The 14,816-nt window shown below is 40.0% G+C and overlaps 2 protein-coding genes across 2 annotated transcripts in view; both read right to left on the bottom strand.

Annotated features, from left to right (window-relative positions):
* Window positions 1-31: 31 nt before the first annotated feature.
* On the bottom strand, window positions 32-6,277 carry zgc:110410 (uncharacterized protein LOC553618 homolog). Its single transcript, XM_042422662.1, has 10 exons — window positions 6,165-6,277; window positions 5,747-5,915; window positions 5,256-5,334; window positions 4,760-4,813; window positions 4,365-4,455; window positions 4,111-4,148; window positions 3,397-3,484; window positions 1,773-1,862; window positions 1,101-1,148; window positions 32-485 (listed from the first exon to the last, which is right to left on the bottom strand). The coding sequence occupies exons 1-10, from the start codon at window positions 6,267-6,269 to the stop codon at window positions 333-335; spliced, it is 915 nt and encodes a 304-aa protein (XP_042278596.1). The 5' UTR covers window positions 6,270-6,277; the 3' UTR covers window positions 32-332.
* Window positions 6,278-7,673: 1,396 nt separating this feature from the next.
* The window catches only part of LOC121904871 (CUB and sushi domain-containing protein 3-like), a 235,399-nt gene continuing 228,256 nt past the window's right edge, over window positions 7,674-14,816 (bottom strand). The window contains exon 69 of the mRNA XM_042422653.1: window positions 7,674-7,761. Coding sequence (XP_042278587.1) covers window positions 7,751-7,761 — 11 coding nt within the window. The 3' untranslated portion in view covers window positions 7,674-7,750. The remainder of the gene's footprint in view (window positions 7,762-14,816) is intronic.

Genomic DNA, 14,816 nt, shown 5'->3' on the forward strand with positions numbered 1-14,816 from the left:
AGACTGAAAACGACAGTTTTGAAGCAACATATTAATAGAAACAAGTGTTATTCCGGACGTGACTCATGAGTTGTAGGTAGAAATACATGGTAGTGCAGTATAAAAACCAGCATAATAACATTAACCTTGACTCAGGACAATTACGAAGATGTTAAGACAAAGAGCTGTATCTCGGGAACATCACAGACATCCCTGTCTGTTTAAATATGGCAGCAGACGCATTATTCAGTATCATAGATACATGTACAATTTGATATTCAAACAGCAGTAGGGTTTTAGTGTGTAGCAAGTGTCAGTGTTGCTTTTTGGAGGCCTGTCATGGAGGTTCAGTGTCAGCGGCAGAGGCCGATGAGCTTCAGCAGCATGAGGAACAGGGTGACAATGTCCAAATAGAGGTTTAGAGCAGCAAACACATACTCCTCAGGAGAGAGTTGATAGGTCCTGTGTTTCCCACCCAGGATAAGCTGGGTATCAAACACCAAGTACTGCAGAGAGACAGAGAGAGATGAGATGCTTCAACGCTACCAACACTGACGTCTGATGAAAGCGTGTGTGTGTGTGTGTGTGTGTGACGAAAGAGACGGCGCCGGTTACAGAGATCAGTCTGAGAGAAAACATGGGCAGTATTTCTTGTCTTTGAGAGAAGGGATTGCGCAAATAAATATGCCATATAAATAATTGTGCAGTCAGTGTTGTGCAGCCTGAAAATAAGTTGTGACTTGCCGCTGACAGCCTGTTTCAGCTCCGTGTGCTGTCGCAGTTTGTTCCACCAGCTGATGAGATGGGTCACAACATTTGCTGTTAATGCCAAAGGCACGCGGAGAAGTGGCTGTGAAAATGAAGCCTACTGCTGTTAAGCGGTGCATAATTGAAATTAAAGGGCATGAGGACATCAGAGTCTCTCTCTTTACACTAACTACCGTGACAGACACTGGAGGTAGGCCCTGGGATCAAATGTTACATCATATACACTCACTTGACATTAAGCTGTCTTTGATGACGATTTCTTTCATTTGAAAAGGGTCATTGTCAGTCTGTTTCCGATTCAACTTGTGATACCAGGAAACCATATTCTGTCACGAACATTTGAGTGTACTTACCAAAGAAAACAGCAAGGTTCCCAAGCAGGCGTATGTGATGTATAAATACTGTTGAAAGAATCAGACAAAATCAGCAGAGGCATTCAGCAACACAACGTGTAACTTTCTACTGATTTGTGAAGACACACAGATGAGAATAATAAGTTGTAATCTCTGTTTTACAGTTGTTGTACAGACATAATAATTCAGCCTCATCCTTTTACTCAGTAGCTGAAAAAAAAGTGAGCATACTGTTCTCCTTTCTTCTATTCTAGCTGTGCTGGATGGTAAATATGGTAAAAAGCCAATAAAAGGTGGACACAATGTACATTAAGAGGGCAGTGTTTATTTTTCGTTCCAGTTCATTTGCCTCCTGTAAAAATAGCCATTTTAAATCAATGGAGTGCTTATTTCTGTAAATACCCTGCTTGAGGCTACAACACAACTGTCACAGTAAACAGCAGTGCATATTTAAATGCATCAATCTGAGATCAGTGCAACTCCTGAGAGATTTGGGAATGCACAGTCTTCTTCTTTATAGTCTGCTCAGCGCGCAGGTCAGTGGCAGTACATCCTGAAGATGAAAGCTATGAGACTGTAAGTACCGTCTTCCTCTAACTTCACACCGCTGCATTTCATTTCGACACATTCTCACTGTAAACACAGGTTTAAACGCAACAGCTCCTTATTTACCTGCGATCGGAGGATTCCACAGAGCAATGCAAATGAAAAGAGGGTCCAGGCAAACACCCACAGGCTCCCATTTGCTGTGGTGAAGTCCCACTGGTGCCAGAGGGAGAGAGAAGACAGAGACAGTGAATGTGACGAGCCTCTCAAACAGAAAACTGTAAACGGAACATCTCTCATTTAGACTCATCATCGCCATAAAAGCCAGGGCACTCAAGGTCATCTGCATTGCAGCTGTGCTGTGAGGCGGTGCAGATTACTGACTGACAACATGAGGAGATATGAATGATTCTGGGCATAATGATCCTGGATAATTAGTCAACAAGATGCAATGCAGACTCACAGGAAGGGAGGTGGCCTGCATGCCCTTTTCAGAAGAAGATGGCAGTTAACTACAGGAGAATCACTATCACTGATCACCTGGGGAGCTATGAGCTAAACATGCAAAACACTCTGTATGACATTTATATTACAGTGACAAACATGAAAAAGCTCTGTGCACAGTTTGTACTGCAGAGCGAGAGGGACTGGCGATGTAAAGACATAAAAAAATAAAGCAAAGTATTTGTGGTAGAGACCAATCACTCAGCGATAAAAACTTCTATGGTCTTGGTTTATGGGTGGTTTAGTGTTTCTAATTGTATAACAGAATTAGACTCTATTTCTTGGGTATTCAACCTTCTACATATTAATAATGAGGAGGCAATTTAAGACCAGATATATTCTCAGTATAATCATTAAACACCTGCATGTTTGTTTTATCCAATCTGAACAGAAGAAATAAATATCTGTAGCTCCTTCAGATTCAATAAGTAGTAAAATGTGTGAAATGCCAGACTGTATTAAGAATGATTTCTTTTGTTCTGAATATGAGCCATTTATTGAAGCTGCATGCCAAACTATCAATGCAGAGATTCATAAAAAAGGTCTTTTATATACATTGACTCTCATATAATAAAACCTCACAACTTGTAATGAGACTTGTAATGAAACAATCGATATTTAGTCATTGTCAGATGAACCATGGTCAACCAGTCATTTGTATGTCCTTTCTTTAAAGTGTAAGTGCACACCGATGCACAAATCTCACCAGAAATTACCTTTGCAATATTAAAACATCTCTCTCTAAAGGAGCATCACGTCTCCTAGTGTGTTACTGAAAGGGCCTTTTGAAAGATTCATTTCATAGTGTGTTTGCTTTATTAGCTGATTCGTAGTGAAAGGAGACAGGCAGAAAAAGGAAGTGGGGGATACAGCTAATAAAATGCTGATCTCAAGATGTTGCAGTTTCATGGTAGGAACGTCAGCCAGCACCAGGGCAGCCCTGAAGTTTACCTCTGTCCCAACACTGGAAAAGAGGAATTAACTTGATTGACAAATAGACTGATCTCAGCAATAATCATAGTTTTGCCTGCACAGCAAACCCATCAGTGTTTTAAACCTTTTGCTGGTGACTGCATGAGGAAACCTGGCCAGCGGCTCAGCTTAACACTTCTCCTCTGACTGCACAGGAAATGCAGCTCAGTATACGGACATTTACCACTGACTGCATAGCAAAGCCGCTGCAGTTGATGAAATTTCACTTTTGGCTGCACTGCAAACTGAGCCCAGAGTGTGTGACAGATCTTACCTTTGACTGCATAGCAAACAGACTCAAGGCGAAAGACACTAACGCTGTTGCCCCGACGGCCCACAGAACAGCTTCGGCTTCAAAGTACCTGCAGACAGAAATATCAAACAGATATGCAGTGGCAGAGGCACCCCATAGTATCATGTCTAAGGAGTCAGCAGGCAGAATGGATACATGAACAGTGGGGTTCTGTTCAATCCAGTAAGGGAAAACATTACTTTATTATAAGAAATGTGGTATTTTTTTCATTTAATAGTCTGTATTATGTGTCTCAACTAGAGCGATAGCAGAGACCCCCGCTGGATATGCATTGCATAATGTATTGTCTATGTTCATTTCACATCAGTTACAGCTTCAGTTATGGCAATATCCTATAAATATGATAATTTGAATGTATTATTGATATTCAGGCTTCATCAGATGCCTTTTCTGTCAGAGTGACAAGCTGCTAAAAAACCAATATATCACAGATGGGAAAGGTAACTTGTGTTTACACAGAAAAATTGCTTTTGAACTATTTTCAGCTGAAAAACCTGGAAAAATTGATTCCATATGCTTTTTTAATTTGGTAAACAAGCGATGATAACATCTTATCAGGTTTGATGACCTAATTGCTGGCATCAAACATGCCGTCAGATACGGCTCAAATAAGGTTATTATTGTGTAAATGAGTCAGCATCAGGTGGGGATTCAACCTTTGAAACAAATACTCACACTGTTACAGATCCAAGCATCAGACCCTCTACGATAGTCTGAGAGAGAGAGAGAGAGAGAGAGAGAGAGAGAGAGAGAGAGAGAGAGAGAGAGAGAGAGAGAGAGAGAGAGAGAGGGAGAGAGAGAGGGAGAGAGGGAGAGACAAACAGAAAGTAAATACATCACACTAAAAAAAAAAACCAGTGAATGCAGTGAAATAGAGCAGGTGTGGTGGGGGTTTAATTTGATGCCTGGCTGGTACTGCTTCTACTCACAAACAGGCCCAGGGCGATGAAATTGAGGGGGACTTGACGACGGAGGTTGTCACAGCAGGACAAGGCCAAAATGAGCACCATCGCCGCCGCCCTGTTTCACAGAGAATATAGAGTGTATCGTAAATAGCAAATAAACAGGCTATAAACAGAAAAAAAAGCACTGCGTTCGATATGTGAGTTCACTGAGTGTATTATTTATGCACAGTGCAGCTGGCAGCTTCTTGGATTGGAATTTAGAGCGGGGTGACAGTTTCTGTTTTCCTCCCATGGATTTCCATGAGCGACATTTTCATTTAGGTAACTCACCAACGGGAGATTTGTAGGCGGTTAAACTGGTAACAACAAGAAAGTGTTCAGTGTCTGGACAATCTAACTGAATGTTTTTCATAGCTTACATCAAGGAGAAGGAGAACCAGGAGTTGGCAAATGTCCATTCCCTGAGAGTGTCCCTGTTATCCGGTAAGAAAAAAAAGGAAGAGATGGTGACTGTTTAATAGAGGCGCCATTTATTTTATAGAAGCAGTAGAATGATTTTATTAAATATTAAAAGAGCACAGAACACATGCACATGGGAGCTCAATACAATTTATGAAAAGAAATTACTTTGGCAGTGTTCTACTATATCCATTATACAAAACATATAAAGCTCAAAAATATAGCAGAAATATTATGTGACAGAGATGCTTTTTTGTTCTCTACCATCTTGTCTCACCTCACATATTTATGATGATTTGAGTGTTCAAAGTTTGTGTAGGGAGCACTTTAGCTTCTCTGTGATGTGTGGGGTGCTCTTACATACTGACAGACTACACTAAAGGTGAATAGATGGATAGTTGCCTGACATGGATTCATCTCTTTTGGAGGGAATTTCCTTGTGTAATGGCACCTCACCAGTAAAGAAAAGCACAGATGATCCCGACAGTCACAAGTAGCTGAGTCATCAAGGTCAAGTAGACTTTCCTTATGAAACCTTTTCAGAAAGACAGAAAAGACACAGACAGTAATACATGACAGACAGAAAGGCAGACAGCCAAGGAGAAAGAAAAATCAGTCCAGCCGCCTCACAGCGAGGCAGACAAGCAGGTAGGGTTGTTTATGCCTCACAACGTTTCAAAATTGTTCAGCATTCACCAAACCCACATTTCATCCTGTCATTTAAAATGATTTGTGTTGCGTGGGAGGGGAAGAACTGAGGCAGGGTACAGCGGAGATCAGGCAACAATTTTCAATTTCAAATCAATTTCAAGAAAACACTGCAAAGCAAATGAGGCAGTAAATATTGTTTATCCTTGTTCAGCTCTGACCAAGCAAACAAAAACATATTTATACCATTCATATTTATTTCTCCCTTCAACCATTTCTCCCTTTTTTTCCGCCCTCACCTCTTCGTATGGCAGCATCACTGAAGCTGTTATCCTCTAAGCCATGAGTGTACTCAGGGGGAGCTTGACCACCAGACAGGTTGCCTCCAGGTGCTGTTTGGCCGTCAGGATGGACAATGTTTTCATAGATGCCAGGAGGAGACACCACTGCAATGTTCCCCTTCCCCACCTGGTTCATACAAACCATAAACATCACAGTATATTTACTTTTACTACTTATGGACAAAAAAGCTTGTTTTAGGAAGATTTTATGATGATCCCATGATTAAAGGCTGGTAGTGTATCATTTTGGCTCATGCTGTACTAATTGTCTGACACAATCTTAACACACTGTGAATAGGAAAATATAGGCTGGTTTTCACCCACTTCCTTGTTTTTTTTTGTCTCCTGTGGCGTTTAACGAAAGTGTTCTACTGACCTGATAGTTCACTCCTGTATAAGGATTCTGTCCATAGTCCTGAGGGTTGTAGGGTGGGGGTTTAGATCCATATCCATCATTACTGCTGTCATTAGTCTGGTCCATTCCACCAAAAGTTAAGTTTTAGATTGACTGAAGCACAAAAATGAAGGAATAAACGTGAGACATGGTAAGTTGAGGTCTGTAACACAAAAGCGTCCTTTTGAATGGCATCAGAGCTTTTATTGGTGGTGTTAAATTGGCAATTGGGACAATGTCAGTGTGGGACAAATAAATGTAATTACAAAATGACACACACACACACACACACACACACACACACACACACACACACACAGAGAGAGAGAGAGAGAGCCATCCATGACTAACATTCATAATTATGGCCTTAAGCCTCCATTTAATAGAGCTGTATGTACATTTAACAACCAAATAGGTTGTGGTTAATTGATCTCAAAGGAAATTCAGTTGTCATCAAGAAGGACAGTCAGACAGTAAACCCTCAGTTTTTATTTCATTGTGAAGACATGAGAGAAAGATTATCTTTCACATCCCTGCTTTTACATTAATCATTGATGAAGTGAAGTCATAATTACCCACGTAATTACCGATTCTATATGACGTGAAACTGCAGTAAAGCAAACTAACTGTGGATAAGAAACAGTGTTACTGAATCCACACAGCTATAGTTATCAGCACTGCATATATATGTATTCATCCAAAAATGAATCAGTAACAATCTAAACTTCCTGTAATGTCAGTAATTAGTATTGACCTATGCAAGTCCCCAAACTAAAACATGAGATGGATAGAACAAAGTGAAAATATATCTTAACATTTTCAAATATTTGAAGGCGTGAAGTGGACTTTGTTTCTGTTCGCTTGCGTGGCCCTCAAAGCTTAAACATCACTTCCGAGGTATGATGAATGAAGTACTTCCAAAAGTACCCCTCGTGTTGTTCGAGTCTTCAAAAAGTGATCAATTGCTGTTTGACTTAGGTCTGTTAAGGTCTGTTTTTGTCAATTAATTACAGCTCTATCCATTATAATGTGTCTTACCTCAGCTGTGACAAGCAGGAATCTGCTCGGCTGCTCTTCCTGCATTGGTTCCCTTCGGGGCAAAGTCTACCTGCTATCAGTCGGTTCCCACAGAGACAGGACTTTAGCTCCAGGGGGGGAAAGGATGTATCCCTCATTAGGCTCAATGGGATATTCAGATGAAGTTTTTAAAATGTCATTAAACCAACCAGGCTCCCACTTTGTCAGAGCAAATCATGTTCATCTTTTTTTTTTTTTACACCAATACTGAACTGCAAGCCTGTAGAAGAAGTTAATACTGCTGCTTTCACACATTTCAAAAGAAGGTGTGTTTTAAATTTCACTTTCCAGTAATAAACAACAATCATTAATCTACTGTTTGTGATAATTTCACCCTGTATTGATCATAAAGGCAAATACAGCACAATGACACCTGTGAAATCCTGAGAGTCACATGACCTCCACGGCTCACCTTGGTTATACATTGACAACAACCTGCCCGTGGAAAGAATCCAGTGACGGAGAGACGAAAGAACGATGTACGCCGTGTATCAGTCCAAACCTACACAAAGGGATTATGGGTATTGAGTCACATTGTGGAAGAATAGCTAAAGACATACTGTATGCTGAAAATACATGAAGTAATGTAGGTCAATACAGTCTTAGTGCTTCTCCATGGAGAATTGCCACTGAAGGGATACAGTGAAGACTTCATCCATGAATGAGAAACTAGTCCAGGATGAATCCATTTTCTATGAAAAAGGAGAGCTCAAGCAAACTGTAATGTCCATTTCTTAGCCTTGATTACATTTCATTACACTAAACATTAAGTGTTTTAATATGATATTTAAAGTGATTGTCCTCTGCATAGCAATTAGACACTTAACCTCTAGATGGTATTTTAGCCTCTTTTCAAGTCATGGATGAACAGCCAGAGAGTTCAATACACATCTCCTGCTTCATGTACGAGCACTCAGCCTAACTGCCTTGACTTGAAAGACAATGAAACTGAGGAGAGGACACAAACAAATTATTTATGAATGACTGCACTGGCAATTAATTATGTTGGTGCTAAAAACAACCACCAAATTCACTGGATCAGCTTCCGTCGCTGGAAAGAGAATTTCTACCAGATGACAGTTTTTAGTCCAACTATTTCTCAGCAGCATACAGAAGATATTTATATACCAAGCAAACACTAGGGGGCACTAGTCTCCTGTGCTTCTAGTACTAATTGCAGTGATTTGGTTGTGACTCTCCCCCTCCTCACGCTGACACCAACCCACCCAACCAGCAGCAACAAATCCTCCAGAGAGCTTCCTGAAAATGACTGCCTCTTCATTTTAACTCCAGGATCAAATCCTTCATTTCTTTCACCCACATGTGACATATGGAATTTTTGATTATTTCAAAGTGTGGCTAAAACAAAAGGAAACATTGTTTTTTTTTCATGTTTAGACAGCATTGAAAAATAATCTAAAACAGAAGAACAAAATAAAGAGCACCATGTTTGAAGGGGTAGACAGTTTTTCTGCCTCAAATACAGATTCCCGCTCTGTTCTCTGCTGATTGGTGCGTCAGTCAACACGGCTAGATTTGCACTGCCTGCTCAAATCTGATGAGCTTGCTCTCACCTATTCATGAGATCTCAGTCGGATTTGAATGGGTGGCACAACAAACAACGTCACATTTGAGCAGGCAGTTGAAATCCGGCCTGTGTTGACACACTAATCAGTGTGGAGCCCAGTGTGAGGCCGCATTTAACACAGATCTGATTGTCTCGGTCCTGTCCAAACAGGAGCAACACATGAGGCTGAAGCTACATGGAGCATAATGTGTGCAAAGCAGAGAGCTGTGTCCAGACCATGACATGCAAGATGGATAGAGGGAGGGAAAGGAGGAATATAAGAAGGAGGGAATGACAGACAGATAGATACCTAGATAGATAGATAGTCTGTTCTCTGTCTCGATGCAGACAGACTGCGACAGCTCTGTTTTGTCAGACTGCTATGATGCTCTTTGGGGCTTTTGGGACTGAGGATCACAGAAGGGAGTGTTCTGGTGTCACTGGAGAAGGAGATGTAGGCATCATGTGAGCCTCTCTTCCCGCTGCATGCAGTTGTGAATTACTGCTGTCCAGCTGTTGTGGCCACAGAAGGATATATTTGGAGAACTGAAACGGCTGATTCTGTTGCCTCAGAGAGCCCCGGTGCAGGTCTGGAGGCTTGTGCCGCTAGATGCCTCTTCATTTCTAATTTACAACCCTCCTGAAGCTGCTAATGTAGAATTTCAGCAGGATATATGGCTGATGGGAGAGTTCCACAAAGGCTCACACTACACTGTAGGACTGCATGTGTGCATACTGTAAATAATGAGACAGGCTACACTGTGCTCCATTAAACAATATCAGCAGGTCCAGCTGTGTCTAGTAAGTAATATTATTTCAGTAAAATTAACAATCCTAACACAACAGTTTGACTTACTATGAGGGCCAAATCAGCGTTGCATTTGTTTTCACATTGACTTGCATTATCTTGTTTAGAAAATGAGTTCCATACAAAAGGCACAGCTGCAGTCAAACTAACTCAATGGACATAATTAAGTGAATAAATGACTGTTATCCATAGTTGATTTAATATATTACCACTGTAGCAAAGAGCAAAACACTGCAGATGAATTTATCTTTATTAGAGTCAGAGTTTACATTAGCTGTGTCTACAATGAGCACTCCATTACTGAATTATAAATAATCTTTGAGATACTTCTGTCTAAACATATTCAACGAGCTTAATTGATGATCATCAACTGTGTTGCACACATACCTAAACTACAGTTATTGAAATGGTCCAGGATAATGGAATTATTTTCATCTGTGGCTCTGTAACAATTTGTCTTCAAAATAATATTAAGGGGACGTCTGCTATCACTTTTGACAAAATAAACAAACTTACAGATTCAGTTTTAAATAATGCTACTCTGGCACATGGACCAAAACACACAACCTTAAAGTGTGAAGACAACTTATATCTAAGTGTACATTGTTCATGGTGGGGCCCACAGTTAAGCATCACTAGTGCAGTGCCCGTTCAAAACATGCCTGTTCTGAACAGGCTGATTACTTATTTCTCGAGAGCTGCATATGAATGTATCAACTGACAAACATATCAGTTAAAACAATAAGGATTTAATAAACCAAATGGTTTAAATCCATCCAGAACCTTCACCAGTGACACTAAACTGAGGTTGACATTTTTTAAGGCATCATGGACATCTAGTCTCAAATTCATCTCAGAATATTTAAACCTGGTGTGTGCCTTGTTTAGATCTGCAAAAACAGGTTTGTTAAAATGAGGGAACGTGACTTCAAAATAACAGTTAATTAACTGAATTGTAATAAGACATCCTGTCTTGCTAAAAAAATAGCTTGTACTGACTTAATTTCTCTGTCTAAAATATGAAAAAAGTCAATATTGTTTCACTACAAAAACTTAGCCAGTTAAATTTAAGTCTGTAACTTCTGATCTGACCGTTGCAGATGGATCTGAACATATTCTGACAGCTCACTTTTCTAATGATGTTAGGATACTGAATTTGGGATGTTGGAGCTGATTCAGAAGTGGAGTGTCATGAAGCCACAAAAGGATTGAGGGAAAGTTTCTTCAAAGCCATGGCAGTGTCTGACAGGCTGGGTACATGCTGCCAGGTCAAATATAGGCTGGAGCTCTATGAAATCCCTCAGGGTCGAGAGCAAGCACCATCATGGAAAAGTCTCCTCCTCCTTATGTATCCCTGCTGCAGACATACCTAATAATGCTGAGATTTATGTGGAAAGTGCGTCACCATAAGTTGAGTGTAAGGATGAGGACATGAATTCCTACTAAAGTGGAAAATACTTTCCCTAACATATGATAGTTGTTAATGTAGTTGCAGCATTGACAACTAACATGGAAGTTGTTTACTGATGTCTATCGCTGTATAGATGGCAGCTGTGGTGTTGTCATTCAGACTCAAATAGCACAATTTCTCTCTCACATACAGTACTGTTAATTAATGTCTGTATGAGCAGAAACCTATCAGGCAATGTTTGCACTGTTAACTGTAGGATAAAAGGATAAAATGTATGATGATCTAGAGACACATAAGGAGTGAAGTTACTGTAAACTACTGTAAAGAAAATGAAGCCGTTGTGAAAGACAGTAGACAGATGCAGCCAGGCTGTGCAGCCATTTGCTGTCAGATGCTCCCTGTCAAAAACTGGCCAGAGAAGATTTGAGTTTGGGTCTTTCCTTGCCTGACAGAATGTATTCAAACAGAGAAAATGGATTGCACATAAGCCATGACAACCAGAGAACAATAACTGACAGTGGCATTTCACTGCTGTTATGGCTGACAGGAGGAACCACTGCTTCCATCATCCAGTGGTCAAATACCAGACTGTTCCTTTCTCGGCTTTATGACACAGTCTGCTTGGTTAATAATTTCAAATATGGAAGTTGGATCATTTCTCATTTCATGCAGGGGAAAAAGTCCTGGACCAGTTTTGGGTTTTGCATTGAAACAACACTTGCTCACACATTGGTAAACTGGTAGCTAGATTGCTTGATTTGAGCCAATGTTTTCTAATGATCCAAGCAATGATGCCAAACATTGCGGCATCGTTACTATGGGCATTGGCCCAGCACTTTATTTTTACACCTTGCCACTGCACTCAAAGTTTTACTTATATGAATCTAACTCTGACTGCCAATGACTACTGAAATTGTGTGACATTGTAGCTGACTGAGAAGCTTTAACATGGAATAACTCTCTTTGATGTTGCAGAGATACTGTGTGTACCAATTTAAAAATAAGTATGCATCATTTTTTCTTTACTGTGTAAAAAAATGAGCAGAAAAATAATATGATATATCAGTGTTGAGTGTTGAAATGTAATCCTGATGGTGGCGATAGAGGAAAGGTCAATGAGTCACCAAAAGAACATTAGTGTTCATCCTCTGAGGACCTCGAATATCCTCAGCAATTTTCATGGAAATCTGTTTTTAAGTCACTGTGCCATGGACCAAAATGTCATAATGGTAGCAGAGGAATTTTGACCGAATGGTATCACAAAATATTAGGTGGTTGGAAATCATCCTCTTGAGACAATGAATATCCACAGTAAACTCCATGGCAACCTGCCCGGCAGCAACAAGACAGGGAAGACAGGCAGCATAAAGGACAACGCTGGTCTGCAGCAGGGCAGAGGATGAAGGCCAGTGCAGCTATTGAGCGACTTTAGATATTATTTTGTACAAACAGCTATATGCCAACTGTGAGGGAACAAAAGCAGAGCACCTGCAGAGCCTGAGTGAAAAATACTGGAAGGTATTTTAGATTTCTGTTTTTGGAAATATTCTGTTTTTCCTTTTATGTACAAGGCGCTACCTCCAGGGTGAGACAGAAGATGAAACAATTCACATTAATTTTCCAGTACGCTAAATGGCCTCTTATTAGTTATAGTATGAGAACAGCTACAAAATACACATATTCAAATCGACATTCTTGTCTGCATCTGTGAGGTGAATGCTGGAAAGTGTATAGTTTTTACGGCACACATGAACACACCTGGTTTCTTCATATTCCCATAGCATTTTCAGCAAACACTTTACATATGTGCTGATATATTTGTTGTCAAAGGCATTTTTACCATACATTTCATCTATATTGTAGAATATCATATCACTTTCATACATGCTACACTATGCAACTCTTTCCATTTATAAGCAGCAACTAAAGGTTGTACTGTATTAGAACTTATCAGATAAAAGAAACTGTGTGAATACTGACTATGACTTTGACTTTAAAATCAAGTAACCTTACATCATGGGGTTTCAATTATGCAAATCAACAAATAATGATGAAAAACTGAGACAGTGACACAAAGCTCAGGAATGACAACTGAGTCTGGGAAATTTTGTGGCTAGAGGCATGCCACATGATTATAAGCAGGGAATGGACAAATTGGACTAAGATCAGTCATAGTTAATCAAATCATTATTACCTTTAAAAACCATGAGTTGCAGTGGTGCTCTGATCATTTTGTGACTTTTGTGAGTTTGAAGCAGAAAGAGACAAAAGTATGAGTCAAGAGGAATCCATTGTCCTTGTGCAGGATTTAAAGGACTGCCATAAGTCAATACTTGGCACCTTCATTTAAATTAGATTGGAAGGAGATAACATGTTCATACAATGTTCCTCTGGTCCGAGGAGACGATTAAACAAAATTCAGCAAAGAGCCAAACACAAGTGGCAGCAGACTGTAGGGACACTTTGGGTCATTCATCAAACAGTCACTGACATCTGAAGAGAATGTAGCCACCCCCACACTTCCCACTTCATGCAATTTGTTCCATACAAGCAAATTTATACACAGCAATTATGTACAGTAGGCGGCCAGAATGAAAAAGTGCTCCAAGTTCACTTTTACTGCTTGAGTGATTTGGATTTATCTACTTATGAATCAAATCTGCCAAATTATCCACAAAAAGATTGTAAACTGGGGTCTTCTTGAATCACAGAATGCAGCTTTTTTGTGTGTTTTTGACCCGGACTGAGCAGGATGGCGTCTAAAACTCACACATCTAGCGATCCTTGACATCAAAATTGCACTGCACTCCTTAATAGCTACTCACACCACTTGTGGTGCTTTTACTCCCACTGAAGCATAGTTAGCCTCACAGTTTATCACCAAACACTAAATGGAACTAAAGGGGGAAAAGACAAACAAACTAAATGCATAGATAAAGCTGTGCTTATACCTGCCACTTAGCTGACACAAATCCATGCCATGCACAGCACACAGTCTCTCTGTGTACTGTCTAACGGACAACTTAAGCCGTCCTCTTTGAGAAGGCGCTGCAGGCACCACTGTGCCACATTAACATCAGCAGAGGACCATGTGAATATTCCTCACAGGAAAAATGTGCTCAATCATATGCTTAGATAGCATCATATGTGGCACCCTTTCCCCTCCCCTTCAGTTTTTTTCTGAAATGAGCTCCACTTCCTGCAGAGCATGCATGATAACAAATCCAAAATGTCAGCATCCTGTGATTTATAACACAGCCCTTAACTGAGAGGGTGTATATCATGCCCAAACATTTCATTGACATGATGAAATGTCACATATTAATTCATAACTCATAACTCCCAGCTTTTTTACTCTAAATGTTGCAGTATAAATATTCTGATCAGGGTGCAGAGGCGCCATCACTTTCTTAAGATTGACAAGACAGACAAAACATGGGGGAATGACTCACTGGTTTAGTCTGTCACGTGTTAGAATAAATGTGAAGGGTATTTTTTATTGTATTTGCTGAAATATTATTGATTTCTAAATAAAAACAGTAAAACTGTATGTACTGCACAAGTGTAGCACTGGACACCGCAATAAACCCCAAGCTCCCAGTAATATTTTACGCAAAACAAAAATTAATATATCCTAAGTGCTTCTTGGTGTACTATTTGAACTGCCCTTCAATAAAACTGTTGTGTATAAAGCCAGTGAGACATGTGTTTGGTTTGTTTGCTACTGTATTAAGAAAATAGTCAGAAACAGAAAGAGAACAAAACAAAGGG

Source organism: Thunnus maccoyii, chromosome 10 (genome assembly GCF_910596095.1).
Source record: "Thunnus maccoyii chromosome 10, fThuMac1.1, whole genome shotgun sequence".
NCBI lineage: Eukaryota > Metazoa > Chordata > Actinopteri > Scombriformes > Scombridae > Thunnus > Thunnus maccoyii.

Excerpts from the sequence above, each read along its gene's own strand:
- zgc:110410 (XM_042422662.1), bottom strand. The coding sequence starts at position 6,269 with ATGGACCAGACTAATGACAGCAGTAATGATGGATATGGATCTAAACCC. Across the intron at positions 5,916-6,164 it reads ATACAGGAGTGAACTATCAG|GTGGGGAAGGGGAACATTGC; the intron begins GTCAGTAGAACA and ends TGTATGAACCAG. Across the intron at positions 1,863-3,396 it reads TGTTTGCTATGCAGTCAAAG|TGGGACTTCACCACAGCAAA; the intron begins GTAAGATCTGTC and ends CTCTGGCACCAG.